This window comes from Cynoglossus semilaevis, chromosome Z (genome assembly GCF_000523025.1).
Source record: "Cynoglossus semilaevis isolate Cse_v1.0 chromosome Z, Cse_v1.0, whole genome shotgun sequence".
NCBI lineage: Eukaryota > Metazoa > Chordata > Actinopteri > Pleuronectiformes > Cynoglossidae > Cynoglossus > Cynoglossus semilaevis.
In genome coordinates, this window is record NC_024328.1 from 2,605,038 (window position 1) to 2,629,404 (window position 24,367).

Below are 24,367 nucleotides of genomic sequence, written 5' to 3' on the forward strand. Positions count from 1 at the left end.
AAGGGTAGAGAGACACAGTGGTGACACATAGGTTGAATTATCAGAATGCAAACTCTCATGCCCTTTTAGAAAGATATACAAACCACACATTGCCCAAGATTATAGCCAAGTAGTACAAACTATAACAAGAGCCTGTAGTAATGGCAATTTTTAAAACCTTTCCTCAAATAAATCCTTAATGTTCTATATATGTGTGATCCTTATATTTCACCTAATTTTTTTGATATTCATCTTAACATTACTTTTCCGATATCTATTTATTTACTCATTCATTTATTAATTTAAATATTTTGCAGTGTCTCCAGCAGCAGAGCGACTTCGCTACATCCTGAGTGAAGATGATGATATGCCGACACCAACCCTCTTCACTGAGATGGACACTCTCCAGAGGGAAGGAGATGAGCTGGAATGGAAAGAGTCTGCCAGGTGAATAACCAGACCTTGTTTTTTATTCCAGTCACGTTTATGCTGTTGAAAAAAAAAAAAAAGGTATACAGTTGTTCTGCATTTAGATGGAGATTTGGAAATCATTTAGTGGGATCACCTAACAAGGAATTATGAAAGTGGTCTCACATATGGTCAATATTTATGGAATCTGTATTAAAAACATGGTCGTTTGGCTGCGTAGGTGTTCAAAACATGCACATCAGGAGATTAGCCTGATGGGACACCAAATATACCACTGGTATGAATGTGAGCATAGTAACAAGTGTATTGACTGTATATTAAAGCAACAATAAGTAAATGGACAAAGGAATCCATTTGGTCCATTTCAGTTGGGTTATGCAGATATGGGTCACAAGCCTGGTTACAACATTACTACTTCAGGGATTGGGTCTCTTTATGTGGGATCCTGACTTCATACTACTTTACATGTTTTAGGTTGAAAAGTTCTGTTAGGCAACTGGACGTGATCTTTTTTTAAATAAGACGTTTCACCTCTAATCCAAGAGGCTTCTTCAGTTCTAACTGGTGGTGGGGAGTACAGCAGATATATGCTCTAGGTGAGAAAGAATGAAGCTACTTGGCCTTGGGGTCAACTGTGAAAGTGTAAACAGTCGTTAAGAGTCTGATGGGTTGTTGTGGTCCTCATCAGAACGGTTTCGTTCACCTGCCTTTTTGTTGTGTCAAACTGAGGACAATCTTTTGGGTATTGTTCAAACCATCTGTCTTCCCTGGTTTGAGAAAGGGGTAAAAGAAGCCATTTTTGTCAACCTGGAAAAACCATCACTCAACAGAGGAGGTGGACTCAGACACAACCTATCACCCACTTACAAAGCACTTTTAGGAACAATACCCAAAAGATTCACCTCAGTTTCAGTTTTAATTTTGCTGTAAGTGGCACACTTCCCAATTATATTTGTGTTCTACCCTTAGTATTGGTGGGCCAGATTGGCCCAAAATAGGACAGATGGCTTAACCCAGGTTCATTTCAGACATAAAGAAGCAGCTGACCTGGTACGTATTTGATGTCCCAAACCCCAATGCAGAAAGACCTGTTAAGCCTTAGCTTCCTGTAAAGACCACAGTATTTCTGACAACAGGGACAGACGTAGCTTAAAGATTGAGTTATTGGTAGAGTTGCTGCCAGGTCAAATCCCTGATAACTACTCAGCAGCTGGCAACCTTTCACCTCTGTGTTCTACTATCTTCAGGTGGGTGAAGTTCGAGGAGAAGGTGGAGGAGGGTGGAGAGCGATGGAGCAAACCCCATGTGTCCACTCTGTCCCTACACAGCCTTTTTGAGCTGAGAACATGTCTCCAGACAGGAACGGTGCTGCTGGACTTGGAGGGTTACTCACTGCCACAAATAGTCGGTGAGATTCTGAGATATTTTCTATTTTTTTTCTCAAAGCCTGGATAGTGACCCCCCTCTTTAAAAGGTTGGTTAATATATATATTTCCTTGTACAGGGAATATAATTTCAATTTGTTTTTGGATGTTAAATATACAAATGTCTGTGTGGGTTCTCAGTCATCCAGGTCATCTTATCCAAAAATAGTTACAGAGCTGAAGAAGCCTCTTTGATGAGAGGTGATCACTTCATGATGCTTACTCCATCCAGTTACCCTTGATGCAACTATTTAGCATTACAAATATTTAAACGTTAAAATCAAGACAATTGGGGTTAACCAGAAAACATCTACAAAGTTATAAAGACAAGTAAAGTTGGCCACAAATATAGGAATCTTTGATAAATTAGCTAACGTACTGCTTCACGTGTCAAAGTGGCTGTCAAATCTTTGTGGAGTTAGAAAAGCCAAGTGAACTCCAGTAAATATTACCTCAAAAAAGAAATAAACAGTTCAAAAACAAAATTAACAGGTCAAAATAAGGAGTAAGTTTAGAGGAATTAATATAAAAAATTCTTTCATCTATGTCATAACCTCTTATTATCTTAAATAGCACACATTTAAAAGTTACAATTTAAGCCCCATTTTGCTACACACATACTCAGAATTTCAGAAGAATTTTAAAATATTTGTCTGAAACCATTTCTGTCCCATCAAACTCCAGCTGGGTGTCTTAGCACAAACCATGTCACAGACAACCAACTGTCCTAGTATTTTCCAAATGCTTTTGTGTTTTTTTGGCGAGGTGAGGTGGTCCCTGAACGCCTCGACAACAATTGAGTCAATTTCTTGTTCCTTAAACATCAGTGCCAGGATAAGGGTTCGTGCAGAGATGTTTTTACACAGCTGATGAAATACATCTGTGTGCAGATGTTTGATCATGTTTAAAGTAATTACAATGTTGTTCGCCTTGACTGTAGCCCACACTGATTTCAAGAGGCGCTCAGCGATGGCATGTTGTTCTGAAGTAGAACATTTGGACTTTGCCTTCCTGTGAGCCTTAAACACAAAGTTTTCTACGATCATCTTAAGCACAGACTTGTCCTTATTGTGTTCTGGTTTTAGATGCTCAGGTGTGGTATGTGGATTTGCACATGTTGCCCTGGACACAGATTGGCTAATGCAAAGTTCAGTCTTATGTGCAATAGATTTTTCAGACTCCGACTCCTCTGATTTTGTGGTGTAAACATCTGACTCACTGACAACATCGTCTTCATCATCAAATATGCTATGATCTGACTCACTGGCGGGACCAGTGTCATTAGCTTTTTCACAAGGCTCTGTCTTTTGAGCTGCAGGGGGCTCTGTTATTCCTGCCGATTGCATTAAACCTTGTGTCAGCCTTTTACTGTGGCTATCGGCCAGACTTTGAAGCCACCAGCTCATCAGTACCAGGAGAGTCTTTACCTTGAACTGTATTTCCCTGTACAGATCAAGTGTCCTATTTTCAACGGGTTTCTGTCTGATGTAAGTAAAAAGCAGATCACTAAACTTTGTTACTACCTCAAGATCAGCAATACCTGCTTGATCACTGCCACTGCCCACAGTATCTTTTGTCAGGATCCAAGACTCAATGTCATCTATGATTGACTGCAGTTCTTTCCTGCCTCTGCCTTCACGGTCCTTTTGAAAATGGGTCTTCATCTGAGCCAGTCTGCTAAATAATAATGCCCTAACATTTAATTTGAGAAAAAAGGTCTTAATCTCAGACTCAATTGCAGTCCGCAGTTTGGAAAGCATCTCATAATATGGCCCTGAAGCATCCCTGCATCTGAAACTCTTGTCCACCAGTTGAGCAATTTTGTTGACCTCACTTATGGTCTCTGAAGAAGATTCTAAGTTGAGGAGCCAGTCTTCGCTCTCGGTGGTTCGATCTGAAAAAGGTACAATTTGACTGACCTCTATGTTGATTAATTTTTTCACATTATTTGTCTGATTTATAAAGTTGTCCCCAGAAACTAGCTCTAACGGTACTGGTGTGGTACAGGGCTTCACTCTTAAGCATCTCCTTTTCATGCGTTTAATCATCTGGCAGGCGAGCTGGACCATTGCATCTAGTCTGTCAAATGGAGTGGTGATGTGTGCTTCACCTGTGATGTTGCTGCTGGAGAGGGCAGAACTCACACCTTCAGCCACATCTTGGTGCATCAAACGTATGAGCAGCTCTGCATGGACGGAGGAAGCCACATCTTCTCCAAGAGTCAGTGAAAAACTGTTTGAGATTGCACAACCCAAAGTATTCTGGACCGTCTCCACAGACACCTTCTCAGTTGTCCCACATTGGATGAAAAGAAGTGACGCTGTGATGGTTTGTGTAATGTTCAACAGGAGATCAGCAACCAACAATTTGACTGGTTGATCAAGACAGTCGCTCTCAATTAGTGTCCACTGCTCCTGTGTCATGCTTAGCAGAAAGGAATCAAGCATAGAGCGAACTGCCCTGAAATGAGTCCTCAGTATGAATTTTAGGTTTGATGGCTTCCTAGACATTTGTGTCTCTAGGTTCTTTCTTGCTTTTATTGAAGTTTCCAGTTTTGTCCATGCTAGTAAATTGTTCTAAACTGGTCTGACTTCTTACTCTGTAAGGTTCCATTAGATCTGACCTTAAACAGGTCTGACACATGTATCCAGTTCAGCTACTCCCTGTTTATCCTCTGTGAACATATGTCACTTTGTACAAATGCTTCTTGCTGGATTAATCCATTCATTCCACTGTAGCTAATTCTTTTGTGTCTGATGACAGGGTTTAACAACAGGTGGATTCCATGACCCTGCAGTTTAATCTCGGGGTCAGTTGGACTTGTTGCAATGTGATGTCATGAATTATTAGTTTACATCAAAGGCTTTTTTTATCGTTGCTAAAGCCACACCCCTAATGGCTGATGTAACATAGCAACCGTTGCTATGAAACCTAAAACTTCATCTTGATCTTTTATATAAATATTAAATATTTATTCCGTGTTAACACCAAACATGATAGACTCATCATTGTCTCATTCCCTTTATTTGCACTTGCGTCATGTTGGACGTAGCAGCGCAAAGAACACCTGAAAAGTTAACTTTATTCATGTTATCTTGGCTACTAATGTTTGGTATCTTGGTTACATTCAAAATATGCATTTCTGTGCTAATTTAACTCTAAGTTAAAGATAAAGATGAATATGTTAAACACATTTTTAATCATAAAATCTACAGACCAACTCATGCCGTGTCCAACTGAAATAATGCATTTAGAAATAATTAAACCTTATAAGAACTTAAATGTCTGGTTCTGTAACATAGCCTACACCTTCTATTTTTTTACAGATGACATCATTGAGAGACAGATAGAGGAGGGGATGATATCTGCCGATCTGAGAGACAAGATCAGTTTCGTCCTGCTGAGGAAACATCGACATCAGACCAAGAAGCCCATTCATCGCTCACTGGCTGACATCGGAAAGTCCAGCTCCTCCAACAGTCAGTATACAGTCGCTGTTGGAAATTGTTATCTCTATTTACCTAATTATATACAAATAGACTCATTTTGGTGTCAGTTGTCAGACATTTTATGATGGTTGCTTTTTGTCATCTCACATGTGCAGAAGTGAATCACGTGCTGACATGACAAACATATTATTTCTGTACCATTTCTGTATGATAGCATCAATAATAACCTGCCATTACATGCAGCACAGTGCATGCCTGAGAAATCACAATCCCGACTAGTGATTGGTCCATTTTGCTCCTACATTTGACTCATTGTTATGCATAGCTTTGATTTTGTAAATACAAGGTTGTGCTATGGAGAAAAAAACAAACCCATATGCTCCTTCACATGAATGTATCAATGTTTGATGAGGTAATTACTGCTTGAGACATTCCCTCAACCAGGATTACTGAGAGTTAATCTTAAAATATCTATTTTAACACTAGTACTGTTTGTCCTGTTTCCTGCTTTCCACCCTCTGCCAGGTCGTACTGTTGGTTCCAGAGGTGGACCAGGTGCAGGGTCAATACCCAACTTTAACAGATCAACAGAAGATCTCAGAACAAAACAACAGTCTTCCAACTATGGCCGCCTGCGTGAGTACCAATCCATAAACCCATAAATGTGGCTGTTTGGTCTGGTTGATCAGCTTCTAATGGCTTCCAAAGTATTTTGGTTTCTACAGTCCAGGAGCCACAGTGGTGATGATGACATCACCTATGCATCAGGCAACAGTGTTACATTTAATAGACCATTTCAATGACATGGGTCTTTTGTTAAAGATTTTTGTCTAAACAATCAATCATACATAATTTGCTGCAGGCCTTCAACTTTAAAGTAAGAACATTTGTTTTATATATGTGCATTTCAGAAGTGATCAAAAGTCCTATGACTTCTCAATTTAAAACTTAATAGTATATGTTTTTGCCCAATTGTCAAAAGATTTTTTTTTCTCTTTTCTTTTTTTTTTCAGGTCATGCTCAGAGCAGGAGTATGAATGACATTGCCGACACTCCTAATCCAGACCAAGTAAATCAAACATCCTACTTTTGCACCTTAGTTTAGCTTCAAATTTTGCATTGTATTATATTCATCATTCTTCGTGTGGGTGTTTTCCAAAACCTTTTTCTTTCATTAACCTGAACTACAAAAATGGTGTTCAACACTTTAGTTGCCATACAGTACTGGTTGGCCCCCAACAATCTGTAGGAATTTCTCAGCCACCTTGGATCGATGTGTTTGTCTGTTTGTGCTCTGTCTTGTGCATTCATTGTACTCTGTCTTTTAAAGTATCCATCTTTCTACACTTTCCAGTGAAGGTGACAGCTACATTTATGAAAAGAGGAAATGTGCAAACACAACCCACCAACACATGTGCTGTCATTGCCCCGATAAGTACACTGAGCGGGTCAGGATTAAGTATCACTCATTGAAAGTAATAGTATTGTATATCATTTTATGATAGTATTGTGTAATGTGGGCAGTGAACTTTATTTGTTATCACAGCTGCAGTAGGTCCATCCAGTTCCCAGCAACTCAGTTCGTATAATTAACAGACCTTTAGCTGGTCGCATGTGACAATGGGCTGATGACAGTTGTGTGACGCACTTTCCGTGTTAGTATTGACCCGGCATCAGAAAAAAACCTGGATCTCATTGTCAGGTCCACGTGTGCAGCCCTCACATGGAGCTACTGTGGATGATTGGCCAAGTTCTTCACTGATGAGTGTCATTATGATGCTTTCCAATTTTGCGGTACCATTACATACAGCACTCGGGCGTACTCATATAATTCAATGTTTCTGATTAAAGCATTGTTAGCTCTAGATCTATAAATGTGGTTCCTGTTTCATTCGCAGTGAAATTTAAAACACATTCGACTGTGTTTTAAATATCTGTCCCTTGAGTGATAGAGTTTGCCATAAAAGCCTTAGATGGAATGTTACAGGTTGACCAGGAAATATAGCATTTTATACAGACAAACAGAAGAACTTTCTTAGGCGGGAAGAACTGTGTCGGTGGAATTTATGAGTAAGAGAGTGCTAACAGATACTGGAAAGATACCTCCAAATTCAAGGTCAGACAACCAAGCATAAAAGACTCAAAAAAATAGAGACAATTCTCTAAATTGTTGCTAGTTATTTTTATTGATTAAGTAGTGAGATATAATTTAGTACACATTTTATCTTACTCTCTTTTCCTTACGCCTCTTTCAGCTAAGAAACAAATTCATAAAGAAGATCCCGAGAGATGCCGAGGCCTCCAATGTTTTGGTGGGCGAGGTGGATTTCCTGAACAAACCCTTTGTTGCATTTGTTCGCCTGGCCCAGGCCACGACGTTAGGAGGTCTGACGGAGGTTCCTGTTCCCACCAGGTGAGAAGATGTAGAACATTTTACTGCCCTCTTTACTCTCACTTACTGTAGGTGAGACATTCCAACATCATATCCTGCCGAAACTTTGCCTTCTTCTTGTCCCTGCACAGATTCCTCTTTATTCTGTTGGGACCTCAAGGAAAAGCCAAGTCGTACAATGAGATTGGCAGAGCTATAGCAACACTAATGGTGGATGATGTAAGCAGATTTCCCTTTTTTTTTATTTCAGCAGATTGATAAAACAAAAAAGTAAACATTTATCATTGATTTGACATTTGATAACAGGGATGCTCGATACAACTTTTCATGCCCGATACCGATACTGCCTATACATATATCAATCCAATACCTTCTTTTCTCCTCCAACCGGCAGAGGGAATATTCTATTTTGCCCTAATTTAACAATTATGAATGTTTTATATAATATAAAATGTTTTTATAAAATATTTATTTATGTGCATTTATGTGCATTTTATTTTTTAATCAAATCAAACAACTGAACACTGATAACAGAAACTCCCAAACAAAGGCAAGAAAATTATTAAGGAGATGAGAAAGGGTTAGGGTAAAATATTAGGTAAGAATAGGATGTCTATACACAAGAAAGTAACTTAACATTACAAAAAAACACAAAAAATGAAACGTAAATATTAGCTGAGAAGACCGTTAAAAGATACTCTGATAATATTTGTGAAGCTCAAAGTTCATCAGAGAAGTACATATAAAAGTTTTACCTATTGAAACACAACAGTTTTATTACTGGGACCTGACATTGTGTTAAATCCTTGTGAAGCCCGTCAGAGCTGCGGTGTTGGGCACAGACTCTTAAGGAGCTCTGTGTCTCCTTCACTACAGAGAGCTTGGGTTTATTCTGGTGTTTCTCTGTGTGTAACGTCAGCCAAGGCTGGCTGAAAAAAGAAGCCGAGAGCCTGAGGGTAAAGCCTCAGGTTTTAATTGTCAGACATTTGTCTTTGTTTTCATATCACTTGGAGTGTTTACTTAACATACAGTTGGTGCAGGCAGTCTGTAAAATTCAATTTCCAGTTATTAGCTGGATTCCAGTCAATCCTGAAACTTGGCAGCAGAGAGTGAATGGCTACAATACGTTTAGTGATCGTTGTACTCTGCAAAATTAAGTTAGACTGTTGCTGTGGGAGAAAATAAATCGATGAAGGTTCCACCGAACAGAAGCATTTTTCTTTCCCCTCCAGTCTGCAGACACCTTTTTCATTTTCATTTATCTTTAGTCTGTGCTGTTTTTATATCCGATCATATTGATTATATCACTTTGGTTTTCTTCTCCTTCACCTCCATCTCCTCTTCACAGCTCTTCAGTGATGTAGCTTATAAGGCCAGAGATCGGGAAGACCTCATTGCCGGCATAGATGAGTTCCTGGATGAAGTCATTGTGCTTCCACCAGGTGAATGGGATCCTAAAATCCGCATTGAGCCTCCGAAAAAAGTGCCGTCAGCAGACAAAAGGTTTGAGTTTTAACATGAACTTCAATGATTCACAATAATCTCTCTCAACAAGTTCACAAGGGCAATCTATGATTAAATTAACTTCTTTTGTGAAAGAATTAGACTCACCACCAAATTATCTGTTGTGGAATAAAGTATTGGAGCTAAAACTCCTAATCCTGAGCCTGTCCTGTTATCGGCCTGAGCTCAGAGGTTTTTAATGGGACTACAACTACTACAAATGCCCTAAAAAACACTACATATTTTATTTCTCATATTTGGTTTTTTCTTCTTTACTGTTTGCATCCAACCTGCAGGAAGTCCGTGTTCTCCCTGAATGAGCAGGGACAGATGAACGGTACAGCTGGGGTAGGAGTAGGAGGCGGGGGAGGAGGACTGGCTAGCGATGAGGAGATGCCAGTGCAACATGAGCTGGGAGAGGAGCTGGCATTTACTGGACGGTGAGGGGTCTGAGCCACTTGGCCGGACACTGCTGAGGGCTTTGGAATTAATATAATATGAATGTGAATGATCAGAAATTTGGCAATGAGAGAAAATTATGGGGAAAGAATGGATGCAGATGGCCCCTGATGAGCTCTTTAACTGAGGATACAAATATTAATCTTCAGTCGGGTTAGAGGTGGGGCTAAAAACAAAAAGCATAAACGGTTCAGTGTCAATTTCCCTCTTAAGGATTTAATTTACAGTATTATTGTATTGTATTTACCGGTAATATATTAACCCTGTGGTTTTCAAAAAGGCGGCCACCAAAGGGCACTGGGGGACCTTAGAAAATTTGAGGAAAGATAAGAAAAAACTCGACATTTCATTGTAACCATTTTTCCTGAACCGTACAACAAGCAAACTGCCGTAATCGGCAGATTCTCAAGTTTTTGATTCTACATGAATGCACCTTTCATGACATCTGAAACATGAAAACATCAGAATCTGTGGCGGTTTGTGCATGTTATCCATCTGCTCTGCTCCTCAAACTAATGTTTAGCATAAAATGGACAACACGCATTTAAACTGTGTTAGGAACCCCTTCACCCCTTTATTCAGTGGGAATTTACAGTGTTGAAAAATGTGTTGGTAATAATTATCACATGCTAAACAAATGTAATAATAACTGAATAGTGAATAAAGGTAAGAAAATTAATTCTAGAGGAGTTGATAGTTGAAAGTTAAGTTTCTTAACATATTTTGTAGCGTTGCCTCTGCGTTTCCAAAGGGGGTTCTCAACCAGAAGCTGATGCTGTTTGGGGGGCCTTGGCATGGAAAAGTTTTGAAACCCCTGTCTTAATTTTCTTTATTAAAAGTGAATATGGTAAACATAATTTAAACCAAATTTAACTCTGTCAGTGAGAGCCACTATAGAATGTATGTTTAATTTGATTTGCTGTGGAATGTTTATCGGACTTTGGTAAAAAACAAACAAAAGGAAGAAAGAAAGAAAAGCTGAAATGTGTGTAGAAAATCAAAGCTGTCAGTGTACGTTTCATCAGTGAAAACTTCCATTTTTCAATTTCTCCAAGTGAAGAAAGACTCTGCAGGGGAGCCATCCATTCAATTACTTCCCTACTCTCTCCTGCTTCAGAGAGACTGACGTGTCCCACAGAGAAGTGGAGCATGGTTAACATCCTCACGACGCTGCCTTTTTCTATGTGTAATAGATTCTGTGGGGGTCTGTGGCTGGACATAAAGAGAAAACTGCCCTGGCTGCCCAGTGATTTCTACGAGGGCTTCCACATCCAGTCTATCTCTGCTGTGCTCTTCATCTACCTGGGATGCATCACCAATGCCATCACCTTTGGTGGCTTGTTGGGGGATGCAACGGAAAATTATCAGGTGAAATTGCAGTAATACAAAAAAATCTATTTTATTTTTCCAAAGATTGGAATTGGGAGTTTACGTTTATAAATAGGATTCCCCAACCACTGGGTCAGGGGCCAGTATTGTTTTTTGTTTTTTTTTGGTGAAAAAGATAAATTACAATTTCATAATAATTATAATGCACAATGCAAAATTGTAATTTTTATTATTTATTATTTACATCAAGAATGTAATCATTAAATTATGTATGATGCACTTTATTTCCATTCCACACACCCTTTCCTTTGCTCTGTGGATACATTGTTTTGTGGACTGGTGTCACCAGTGGTCCACCAACCTTTTTGATATGTATGAAGTGGTTAGTTTTGAGCCAAACTACCTTCCAAAGACTGAGCCTTTGGCGAATGCTCCTTTTGTAGCCAATCCTTATACCATCATCACTCACCTGTTAATCTGCTATTTAAGAAACATCCCAGAAAGCTACCTTTATGCTCGTTTCTCTCAGACTTGGGTTCTGTTCCCAATTTTGTGAAATGCACTGTAGGCATCAACTTCTCAAATATTCAACCATTAAAGGCTGCTAGTTTCTTTGCATCATTTGGCATTCAATCTAGGTGATTATGTAGAGAAACCAAATGAGAGAAGAGGGCAGAGGTGAGTGGTGTAGAGGCACTGACTACTGTTATCTTCTCTTTGCCTGACATAAGGTTTTGATTCTCAGCTCCTTTTTCCGAAGATCATAGTTTTTCTATAAAATAGCAAAATATAAAAAATATCAGCTACAGCATTTCAGAGGAAATTACTGATAACACTTCTGTAATGGCCTTGTCTGTCTTCATGATAGGTTCCTGTTACAGAAGGAAAACAGATTTAGCAAAAAAATAAAAAATAAAAAAATAAACAAACAACTGGACTTATAACACTGAATCCCATTCAGACTGAAGACCTAGAGTAATGCAGGTAAACATGAGCGCAGATACACAAGGCAGTGCTGCAGATTAGCATCAGCGGATATCATCCAGTGCAGGAAGGTCAGCTTTAATTTATGTGTCATATTTATGAGGTTAGCTTTGAAATATAGACTGTATGAAAACCTTTAGATGGTGTTTCTCATAACAATAGAACATATAACTCTATTACACTGAGATTTTCCTGTTAAAGATAAACACTGCTTTTAAATACTCTTTGTGTTAGTTTACCTATATAAGCATTGAATACATTTTACAGCTGAAACACTAGTGGCATTGTAATACAAACATATTTGCTTTATCAGTGTCTGTTATAAATCAAATGAAAACAAGGGTTTTTCCCTCTTTATTTCACATATGAAACTAATTTACCTAATTAACCAATTTGAGTCCTCCAGCTCCTCATCAGTACTGTGTAACCTTAAATTGCTGTCCTCTGTTTATTTTTGTTTTTTCAAAGGGAGTGATGGAGAGTTTCCTGGGTACGGCGTTGGCCGGGTCTGTCTTCTGTCTTTTTGGTGGTCAGCCCCTCATTATCCTCAGCTCCACTGGCCCGATTCTAATCTTTGAGAAGCTCCTGTTTGATTTCAGCAAGTGAGTTTCTACCTCAGAGAACCCTCCCCTCCCCTGAAAATCATCAGCTATTATTTACATCATCTTACAAAGCAGATCTCAGTCAAATGACATTAAATCTAAAATGACAAAAGTCATCAGTGCTTGGTCTGTAGATCCTAACTGACTGATATCATATACACCAGAGCCGTTGGTGGGACACACTTGTCTAGCAGCGTAAAAGGAAATAATCAGGATGACAAACAGCAAAATTAGGAAGACAGCAGAACATTGACAGAATTACATGACGGTGTGCTGGTCTGTCAGAAGGAACTAATTTTTTAATGGGTGTCCCCGGGAAACAAAAAGTGAGAGTGAACACAAAGGAGTGAGTGACAAGATAAAATGTAAACACCACAGGTCTCTAGTGTGACGAATTATAGTCTTTCTGACTGAAATGACACTGGAGCTTTAGTCAGTGATGCTTGTAGATCATAGACTCAAACAGATTCTTCTGACCTGCCTCAGGAGCAACAGCATCGACTACATGGAGCTGCGTCTGTGGATCGGCATCCACTCCTGCATCCAGTGCCTCATCCTCGTTGCCACGGATGCCAGTTACATCATCAAGTACATGACACGCTTCACGGAGGAAGGCTTCTCAAGTCTTATCTCCTTCATCTTCATCTCTGACGCTATCAAAAAGATGGTGGGCTCCTTCAAATACTATCCCATCAACACTGATTTCAAGCCAGACTATGTCACAGCTTACAAGTGCGAGTGTCTGGCTCCAGACCCGGGTGAGTTCATCTCTTGACTTCAGAAGATGAATAACAACTATTTAAAATTTAAAAAATAATTTAAAATAAATAAATCAAAAAGAGATAAATACGCATCACAGCCATTTGTCAAATTAGAGATTCCTTGATGTCATTATCCTTTAGAGGGCGCTGTAGTTATATTTCAACTTATTTTCCAACTAACAGGTGATACATTAATAATATTAATAATTATAATTGAGTTTGTTATTTGTCCCACGACGGGGGAAATTTTACATTGTGGTTGTTTGCAAATGACACAGACTGCCATTGGATGGGCCATTAGGGATATGTGGTTCCTCTGGGAATCAAACCCAGGAATCTCTGTTGTCAGCTTGCACGGCAGACGTGCTAACCACTACACTAGGGAACCAAATTAGAGGAAGGTTTTACAGTTCACTGTTAAGAAACAGAAATTCTCTTGGTGTTTTAGTAGGTGATGATTATTTTAATCAGATTATTTCATAGTCAACAAACTTCCCACACTTGTTACTAGCACTGTCAGCATTTGAAACTGAATTTCATTACTTTTACCACTTTCACTAACCATGGATGCTGTTGCATCACTGAGCCACTGTGTGACAGGGATTCATGAGGATATTGAATAATCTAAAAAACAATTATGGTGAGAAAGGTTCCGCAGGTTGTTGCAAGTTTTCTTTCTTTATTCTAAATGTATATTGTACTTAGCATTTCAGAGCATTTAATGTTGATTGTTTTAGCCATTTACCTCAGGGGTATGAAGGTCTAACAAGCCACTCTGATTTGTCTGTATTTCCTCAAAAGTCACAGTATTTTCAACTGTTAGTGTAGTTTGCCTATAGTAGTAAATACAAACTGACAGATCGGCAAACCAAGGACAGAATGTGATGAAGAGCCCTGTGTATTTTTCAATAAAGAATCTTGGATCTTGCAATAAACATATAGAGTGATAAGTTGACCATTTATGTGCTCCTCCTGTTGTTGAAATTTTACTACAAACATATTTTTAAAAAACCTTAGTTTTGAAAAATGGGAGTGATTTGCATTAACAGACATTGATTTCTGTAACTGATTTGTCTTTTTGTTTGTTTGTCTTGTCATGTTCAACTCATTTGGCTGCCATCTATTCCAAAGTGAGTATGTGGTCATTGTTGTGCACAGAGCAGCTAGAACCTCAGAACCTTTAATTCACTACCTTTCATTTTCACACGTTGTGTTTCTTTTTTCGTTTCCTTATTCATAAACAGTGGCTGCAATGATCTTCACTGCTTTAGCTCCAATGCCAGATAACAGCTCTTCTATCTCTGGGGTAAGTGAATCTTTCTCTCTTTTTATTTTTAGCTCATTAATATCAATGTTGACACCTGTTAAGTTTCATCCATAATGCCGAACCTTTGAACCAGGGACTAGCCTGCATTAGGCCCACTGATCTCTAGTCTGCATGGACTATTTTGTTAACATTATCAAAAGTAAAAAAAAATATGTTAAGTCTAATATAACATGGGTGAAATGTTTCATTTTCATGTAAAATAACAATGTTTTATGTTGGTGGTGACATGGTGGTGGCGTTTTTCTTATAACACAGCTATAACACATACAGTACGTGCCTTTATATTTACATCCTTTAATGACCACAGCTCCATTCTTTTAAGACATTTGCCAGACCCTCAAGCTTTGAACAAAATATATTATTTTAAGATTTGTTTTTTTTCAATTTGTTTTATTTCTGCTCTATTTATTTATTTATTTACAAATGTGTTAGACTTTAGATGTGTGATTCCAAATGTTAGCTAAGTGTACATGTACATGGGGAGCAGTGGTGAATTTGTGGTTAAGGAAACAGACTTGGGTCTAGAAGGTTTCAGGTTCTAGTCCACCATCTGCCAAGTTACCACTGAGGTGCTCTGAGCATGACACCGTCCCCACTCACTGCTCCCCTTAAAGCTGACCACTGTTCACTTTGGTGATGGGTTAAAAGCAGAGGTCACATTTGGTTGTGAGTGCAGTGGTGAGCTGTGTCACGATGACAAGGAGTTCACTTTCCTTCCTTCCTTCCTTATCTGTGTCTGAGTCAGTGCAAAAAAAGAAAATTGTGGTCAGGTGATGTCTGATGTGTTGTGCCGTTAACACCGCTGCTCTAAAAAGCTGGTTTAGTTTCAGTGCTTTCAGAAATAATAACAGTGTTTGGGAATGGAAATTAGTCTATTGTGAAACAAGAAACACTTTTATTTATTTACAGGAACAACATATGTCTGACATCTGATTTAGAATTCTCTCTGCTGTGTTTTCTCTCCTTTGTATTTTTACTCTCCCATCACTCTCTTCTGTTCCTCTGTGGAATATTTCTTCTCATCTTTGTTATAAATTTTCATCCTGTCTTTCTGTGTTTACATTTCCCTCCATGTCGAAAAAAGAGTGTCTGAAGTACGGAGGCTCTCTGGTGGGAAAGTCCTGCAAGTATGTGCCCGACCTAGCCCTCATGTCTTTCATCCTCTTCTTTGGCACCTACTCCATGACAATCACCCTGAAGAAGTTTAAGTTCAGCCGCTACTTTCCCACCAAGGTGCGAAAACTTTCTCGCTATGTTTTTCTATCTTCAAGTAAAATCACAATAAAGTTTAACACCACTTCAGTGCATACATGGTAGAATTAAAGATGGAACTTAATGTAAAATGATGATTGGTCCGAACGCAAAGGGAGTGAATGTGCTTCACTGATGTGTCGGCTACTGACATCAGGACCATCACAAAGAAGAAAAACAGTTCCTAAGAAATTTACATTAAAAATAAGTCGGTGACCCAGTGATAAACCTGTCTCTGAAGTGTGTTCTGGGTTTTAAACTCCACAATTACTAAAAACAGTCAGTGTTTTCTTTGTTCCAATTTATTGTTTTTTAATTAATTCTGAAACTAAGTATTAACTTCTCTGCCCACACTGACATGTTTGCTGAAAAATCTCAGGAACTATTTCCCTCCTTATTTCTGACTCTGATGTGAAACCACACACGGCTCATCTCTGACAATATTCACACACAGTGTCTGCTTTCACAGAAATAAATTTGTTTTGTTTTGGGTTTTTTATACATGCTGTCTTTTCTCTCCATGCCTTTACATCTTTCTCTCCAGCTGAGGAAACTCATCAGTGACTTTGCCATCTTCATGTCTATAATGACGTTCGTGGGACTGGATATGTTGATAGGGCTCAAAACCCCAAAGTTAATTGTTCCAACAGAATTTAAGGTAATTCAACTTTTTCACTAGGGTAAAGATTTTAATAGACATAAATGTATTTGTGCCTTTGCCACCATATATGGGGTTGGGGGTGGTTTAGTGGTTAAAGAAGTGGACTTGGGTTTCAGGTTCAGATCCCCCAGCTGCTATGTTGTCACAACACATGAGGTGCACTGAGCAAGGCACTGTCCCCACACACTGCACCCCGGGTGCTTAGTAGTTCACTTTCAATTCATTTTTCAGTCATTTATCATAATTCTGACTTTTCTCTACACATTTAATTGATATTTTACTTTTCTGTGAAAAAAAGTCTCCTCCTTTACTTTTCTCTCCTCTTCTCCCCCCTTCTGTCCTTTCCTCTCCTACTCTTTCCTCTGTACTCCTTTCCTCTCCTAAACTCTTCTTTTATGTCTTCTCTCCTTCCAGCCAACTCGACCTGATCGAGGCTGGCTGGTGATGCCCTTTGGAAAAAACCCCTGGTGGGTGTATTTAGCCAGCTTTGTCCCTGCTCTCCTGGTAACAATCCTCATCTTCATGGACCAGCAGATCAGTGCAGTCATTGTTAATCGCAAGGAGAACAAATTAAAGGTTTGTTGGGGTTTTTTTTACTGCAGAAGAAAGGCTAAATTATAAAACTGGGAGAGCCAGTTGAAACATGACAACTAAAAAATGTGCTACTGAAAATACCTCTGGTTTGGTTTCCCTGACAGAAAGGCTGTGGTTACCACCTGGATCTCTTCTGGGTCGGCATTCTGATGGTCACCTGCTCCTTTATGGGCCTGCCCTGGTACGTCGCTGCCACTGTGATCTCCATTGCCCACATCGACTCCCTGAAGATGGAGAGTGAGTCGAGCGCTCCAGGAGAGCAGCCTCAGTTCCTGGGCGTCAGGTCAGTCTGCAGTGATGTGATAACACGGGACTCGTGGGAAAACTTCAGGCAATCAGACGTGTGTGATAGTGACTGAGTCCAACGGTTGTTTTTCTAACTGACCAGGGAACAAAGGATGACAGGGATTCTGGTCTTTGCTCTGACCGGAGTCTCAATCTTCCTCGCTCCAGTTTTGAAGGTATGAAGCACATATTTGATATAAATCTCGCTGAAATGTTTATCAGCAGCAATTACAATTTGAGATTTTTGGAACCAAAGGAGTTATTTATTCAACCAATTTTTTTACCAGTTTTTTTATAATTAACTTAAATGTACATATATATCGAAATACAATTAACCTGATGACCGCAGTCTGCTGACAGGTTTTTGGTCTATGTTGCAAACAGTCCCTGATGCCACACACATATGTAGATAACCTTCAGGCAAGCAAAACACTAAATGTTTTGCCCCATGTGAGACTCGAACTCACGACCTTCAGATTTATACTGATGCGCTACCTACTGCGCCAACGAGGCCTCTGTGCTGTCTGCAACAGTCTAATGAATTAATTTACTCATAAATTTGTAAACGTAACCTTGTGAGAATTTAATTTAACTTTTCTTTAGAAGACATTTAAATCATACAGTATATATTTGTCAAGCTGTTTTTTTACTTATTTTGTTTACTTTTGCTATTCATGCATTGCAGAGCTACTAGCTGTTGCTTTAACACACTTATTTAACTTTCTGCTAAACCTTCAAATGTTTAGACATTTCCCTCTTGTTTCCTGCAGTTCATCCCCATGCCTGTGCTGTATGGAGTCTTTCTGTACATGGGTGTCGCCTCCCTCAGTGGAATCCAGGTGTGCTGTGAGCCTATGCTCGCTCTAGTTGTTTATCATAATAAATTGAATCACCGGAGCAGGACATCTCACTTATTGTATTTCTGACAGTAGGCAGGCAGGAAGCAGGCTGTTTAGAGCTGCCTGGAAAATGAGCGCACAGACAGTGATATGTGTCATCTACACTGTTCATACAGAAAACAGAGACCACTATCTGAGGAAAGCTTTCCACATGTGCAGTCATTTTAGTTCTGAGGTCTGTGTTTTGTTTTAGGGTCTTTTGCATCATATGGGTGCAAAAGACCCTGGGTTGTATTAACAACAATTCTAATCTTTTATAAATGTTGCAACGTTTTTTAAACTAACATACTATCTGGAATAGTTGCCATTTTCAGGGACCAATTTAGTTATTATATTTGGCTGTTGCTGTTTGTTGTTTATTGCTTTCGTTCCTAGCTAACCCTAGCTTGCTTAATGGAATTATACACAGGTCTAGTAACATTCTGGGTCTTAAACTAGAAGAATGTTGTCAGTTTAGGTCTGTCTTACTCTTAGACAGTGGTTTACATCCACCAGTCAAGCACAGGAGCAACTTTAGTAATGTACTTTTTCCACCGGGGTGCAACACATTATCCTGTTTAACACACCTACGTCTAATAAATAAATATAAGTTGTAAATATTAAATCTTGCACAGTAAACCTTCAAAATGTATATTAACATAAAATTATATTTTTTTAGACATTTATTACTGATTATTTTCTTATGCACCTCTTTTGTCATTTTTACATTCACTTTCTAGCCTTCCCATATATTGTTGTTATTCCTGTTATTCGCTATTGCTAATTTTTTGTTTTGTTTTTGATCTCAGCTATTTTTTGGTTAACTTCTACAGTTCCTGGTTCCTAGTTATTCTTTTGTATAACTTTGTAATAGTTTGGCCTTTTGTTCTTCTTCAATGCTAACTTTGCCTCTAACTTATTCAACACAGTCAAATAAAGCTCTGATGCATACAAATGTCCCTCTAATAGCTTAAAATTAATCATTTATATCACATGTCTGCATGTGTTTAACCTTGTTTAACCTAAAACTAATGCTCATCTCTCTTCCACCTGCTCCTCATCTGCTCCTCCTGCTCCTCCACAGTTCTGGGACAGGATAAAGTTATACATGATGCCTGCCAAGCACCAACCAGACTTCTCTTACCTGCGTCATGTCCCTCTGAGGAGAGTCCACCTGTTTACTCTGATTCAGATCACATGTCTGGCTGTGCTTTGGATTCTCAAATCCACCTTCTTGGCCATTATCTTTCCTGTGATGGTATGAGACCAAACAAACTAAAATTGGGAGATCTTTTACTTATTTTTCTTTAACTGTTTGTTTTTCACATTATGTATAGATGAAAGATTGAGCTGCTGAATTAATTCACCTTGTACAGATTGGGTTTATCTTATCAAGATTAAAATATTCCACACAAAGCTTAATATGCAGATAAACTCAACAGCATGAAATCAAGATTTTATCTCTTAATCTGAGAGCCTTTTTGTTCTCTTTAGGAGTGACTAGAATGGACAGGATCAGGAATGAGGTCGTTAGAGGGTCAACACAGACAGGAAGGTTTGGAGAAAAAGCTAGAGAAGCCAGATTGAGATGGTTTGGACATGTGCAGATAGTTGGAGTCAGAGTAGAAGATACAGAGAACAGAGAGAGATGGAAATCAATGATTAACTGTGGCAACCCCTGAAAAAGGGACAAAGCCGAAAGAAAAAGAAGAAGATCTCTTAATCTGAGAGCCTTTGAAAATCATGAGAGGTGCCAATTCTAGAACAATTGGCTATTTTAGATCAGTGTGAGCACATTTTAATAACAGACGCCCTCCGGCTAAATTTACATAATTATTTATAACACTTAATAAAACTTTTTTTTTAACTTTTCTCTACCAAACATCCAGATTCTGGGTTTGATGTTGGTCAGAAAGATGCTGGACATGGTCTTCTCTCAGCACGACTTGGCCTGGCTGGACGACCTCCTGCCTGAGAAGGAAAAGAAGAAGAAGGATGAAGACAAGAAGAACGGGAAGGAGAAGGAGAAGAAGTCCAAACCTGATGACAATGAGGATGAGGTGGGAAATTTGAGCTTCTGCTGCCCCCTATAGAGTTACCTTATCATGACAAGAATTTCTTATCAGAGTGTGTTGTTTGTTGTCTTGTGTGCAGGACAAGTACCGTGCTTACTCCACACACTCACCCAGCTCTGACTCCGACCTGGATCGAAGGTACTGTGTTCTCAAACTGCACATCCCCTACAGAGACCTGGTTTATCCTGATGTGGCCGAATCTCAATGGGGAGCGTACTGTCAGCCCGCTGCTACTGCTGCACTTTAACACTGAACAAACATACTGTAAATACCAAACCTCTAATATCATTTAAAAGCATAACTTTACCTAAATCCTCAAATATAGTGGTTTAGGTTAAACCAGTGGTTCCCAAACTGTGGACCACCCTTTGTGGAAAGCCTGGGTTAAACCTGAACCTAAAACATCTCAATCTTTAAAATCATCCTGATTTTATGAGACAATGGAGTCACCTTAACATTTTTTAAATTCATTCTCTGATAAAAAATATATGCACACTGACATACAGTATATACATGTTCGTAGAGCTTGAAGGACATAACATAACGAAAGCTTACAAATAAGTTGTCCTGCTCTAAAAAATATAGCATCCAATATATGGGCAACGTTGATAAAAAATCTAAAACCATAGCTGATTCTGTCACGACTGCAGTGTCACTGTCTGGTAGGGAATATTAATCATAATGTTTTTAAAAGAGAATAAACAAAAAAGCCAAAGATAAGCATAAAATTCAAATGTAGCTACAACCAAAAACTTAATAAAATGTGATTTAATATAGAGTTTAGATTATATATAAGAAAATAACTAAAGACCACTGCAATCTTAAAATAAAAGAATGAAGATGGAGCCACAAGTGTAACACTTTACTGTGAAAAGCCACCAAGAAAATACAGCAGCTTAAATATAGCTGTAAAATAATGCTAACATCAGTCCAGGATTGCAAATACTTTATTTGCCATAATTATATTTTATTAAGTACAATTTAACTATAACGAGCATCCTATTAAAAACGTAAATGTAAGCTAAACCTGAATACGAAAAAAAATATATACAGTATATGCATGTAAAAAGGTACTATAAAACTAAGAGAAGTTAACTTTAAAAAATAGTTCTAACAAAAAAAATGCTTTAATCATTAAAGGTATATAATGTCTATATTTAAGTAACTGCAAGTAGAGGTAGAATTTAATTTCTTTATTCCAAATTTGTGGCCCCAAAAACTTTATGAATTCTGACAAAGGCTCAGACTCCTTTCCATGCACTAGGTAATGCAGATCGATGTAAATGTTCTCATCTGCTGCTAAGTATATATGTGTACTACTCACACGAGTTACGCTACTTTACGTTTATGTTCATGTAGAGGCAGGAAGTGTGTAGTAAATAACAGCCAATCGCATGTTTTACGTCTGCTAAGATGAACCTATGTAGGATTCTAATAGAAATACTGTGTAATGAAGTGTTTAATGTGTGACATCACTGACTCCACTGTGACCTAAACACATTTGTACTGTATGATCCAACCATATGCAACAACGTCACAGTTTTTGGTTGTTTCTTTTGTCTTCTTATGCTGAAAGTCTTTGATTTGAAACAAATGACACCTGCGTGTGTAAATCACCTGAGTTCTTCTTCTCTGAAACTGCAGCAGGTTCAGTGTGGAACTATGTTTTGTGTCAGAACTAACTCCTGAACTAACTTTTATTCCTGTGGTTGAAATGTGATGACTTAATTTGGCCACAAAAGTCTGCATTGCTTTTAAAGAAATAGTTAGGAAGTGACCATTGGCCAATCAGTTAGCAGCAGTAGCACATAGAGAATATCTAAATGAAAGGTACATATGTCTTGGTAAATCCAAAATATTTATCTGAATTGATTTAGAAGAAGAATGAAGTAGAAGTCAGAAGTGGCAGAGAAGTACTTGAGAATGGTGCAAGGTATGTTTGCGGTGTGTTAAATATTAGGTGTCTTTGCCCATTTACCAAATCAATTATGCAATACAAAAGCAGCCATAAAATAAAGACTAATAATAAAAAAACTATATAGCAAGCAAAATACGTGAACAGTAGCCAAAATGTACCCATAAGTTAAAAAGCTAATTTTTTTTATCAGTAAATATACTTGAAATTATCCAAAGATAGCTGAAACCTTTTCCATGAGTGGGCTAACAGCTAAATGAGAACAGCTCATAATTAGCCAAAGATAAATACCTGATATAGAGTAATACATTTATATATATATATATATATACTCATGCAGAAAAGTACAAGTCAGGTTGGATGTGCCCAAACTTTAGGCACTAAGGCTTCAGATTTACACCTTTTTGTAAATAATCCTCATCTTTGCGACAACAAACCAGCACTCCACTATTTCAGCTCTGGCATACTGTACGCAGCTGTAGATTTACCAATGCCAGCTTCCTTCTAGTTGCCCCAGTTTGGTGTATTTGGCCCAGGGTGTCTGTGTGTGAGTGTTTGTAACACACAGCCTGCCCTCCACCTCCTCAGCATCACACTGCACCTGAAGATCTCCTGCCCGTCGTCTCCAGCCATGCCTATGGGCCGTAGCATGGCTGGTTCAGTGCCCCAGGTGAAGATTGAGATGGAGTCAGACTATGACTCGGACATGGACCACCATCATCCCCGGGATCTGAGCAGCGAGACCACATTGTAAAGATAGCACTTCATCTTTTATGAACTGGCCAATGCATGGCATTATAGAGTCTAAGTCTATTCATTATAGTTGCTGACCAAATACAGCAGTCACCATCAACCATCCAATCTGGCCCCTTACTGATTTACACAATAAATATCAAATAATAATGTTAGACAAAAACGTGATTTTTATTTCATTTTATTTGAGTGTTCGGCCCCCCTGGTGTCTGTCCAGAGAAATTCTGGCCCTCCGACAAATATAGTTGGTGACTCCTAATATACAGTATGTGGTTGATTGTAGTGACCCTCAGAAGATTTTGAATCTGTTTGTAGACTGTAGAATTAACTTGGCAATAAACGATTTACTTGTTTCATGTTAAAAATGTTTAAAGGTAATATAAAAGTGAAAATGTATCTGTATAAAATGTTCTATTTGGTACAAAAGTGTGTATATATATATATATATACAGTACATATATATGTATGTCATTGAAAACTATATATTGTACTGTATACAGGAGGCCTCCTTATTAGGTATGTATTGGTACGTAGCACTAACCACGTTATTTCCTCGTGGCACAGAGACAACTGGGTTATGGAAATGGTTCTCAGTTTTGTTGCTCTCTTTGGTGCATTTGGTTTGGTTTGAGATAAAGACTGTGGTGGTCTATGGAGATCTCCTGTAAAACCAGCACAGCCATCACAGTCAAGTGTAAATTTGTACATTGCCACACCCATTCAGCTTTGTGTTTTTGCTGTGTTTGGATACACTTTAGTGTTGACCCAAGAACCACTCTCTCCTGTTCCTCCAGTCCTCACTGCACTTCAACAGTTGAATTAGAACTAAAAAGAAACAACCAAAAACCATTGATGTTTAGATGTTGCTGTGTAAAATGTTTAGTTTCAAGATGTTACATCCTTCATGCTAAGATCTGTGGTTTGATTTTCTGTGCCAGCAACAATACAATTTTAGCATAAAAATAAAAACCTGGTATTACAGTAAAAATTATATATATGCAATAAAATATTCTATTATTCCCAATATTGTGTCATCTTTAAATACACTATGTCTGGCAGAAGCATTTGAGATCTGGCAGCATAAAAAGTTAATACAAATTTGACCATTTACAACTAAAAGAACAAATGCCCCAGAATGCCAGCTGATACTAAATTCTAAAGCCATGTGTGTGAGAGTGGGAGAAAGGATAACAGTCAGATGGAGCCCGATAGTATAAAGCAGTTAATAACTACACTATTGCACTACAACACAGGCTCTAATCTATTTTACTGTTTTATTTGCTTCGATTTTAAAATGCAAAAATTTCACATTTTATA

At 38.4% G+C, this 24,367-nt stretch overlaps 1 protein-coding gene and 1 non-coding gene across 2 annotated transcripts; one reads left to right on the top strand and one right to left on the bottom strand.

Annotated features, from left to right (window-relative positions):
* The first annotated feature begins 331 nt into the window (after positions 1-331).
* slc4a5a (solute carrier family 4 member 5a) lies at positions 332-24,363 on the top strand. The gene is made up of 24 exons (XM_025053490.1): positions 332-426; positions 1,656-1,816; positions 5,159-5,315; positions 5,437-5,447; positions 5,828-5,917; positions 6,295-6,350; positions 7,537-7,694; positions 7,805-7,892; positions 9,022-9,176; positions 9,473-9,616; positions 10,829-11,003; positions 12,417-12,550; positions 13,037-13,308; positions 14,556-14,625; positions 15,685-15,871; positions 16,434-16,547; positions 16,965-17,126; positions 17,249-17,427; positions 17,533-17,605; positions 18,200-18,268; positions 19,392-19,565; positions 20,197-20,367; positions 20,468-20,520; positions 22,886-24,363. The coding sequence occupies exons 1-24, from the start codon at positions 347-349 to the stop codon at positions 23,049-23,051; spliced, it is 3,099 nt and encodes a 1,032-aa protein (XP_024909258.1). The 5' UTR covers positions 332-346; the 3' UTR covers positions 23,052-24,363.
* On the bottom strand, positions 17,872-17,942 carry trnal-uaa (transfer RNA leucine (anticodon UAA)). The gene has a single exon. It is a non-coding gene; the product is annotated as a tRNA-Leu (tRNA).
* Positions 24,364-24,367: the final 4 nt, after the last annotated feature.

What these genes read in the sequence shown, in the direction of transcription:
- slc4a5a (XM_025053490.1), top strand. Translation starts at nt 347, where the DNA reads ATGCCGACACCAACCCTCTTCACTGAGATGGACACTCTCCAGAGGGAA. An exon ending in GAGCTGGCATTTACTGGACG is followed by an intron (nt 9,617 to 10,828) that starts GTGAGGGGTCTG and finishes TATGTGTAATAG; the next exon opens with ATTCTGTGGGGGTCTGTGGC. An exon ending in TTGTTCCAACAGAATTTAAG is followed by an intron (nt 16,548 to 16,964) that starts GTAATTCAACTT and finishes CTCTCCTTCCAG; the next exon opens with CCAACTCGACCTGATCGAGG.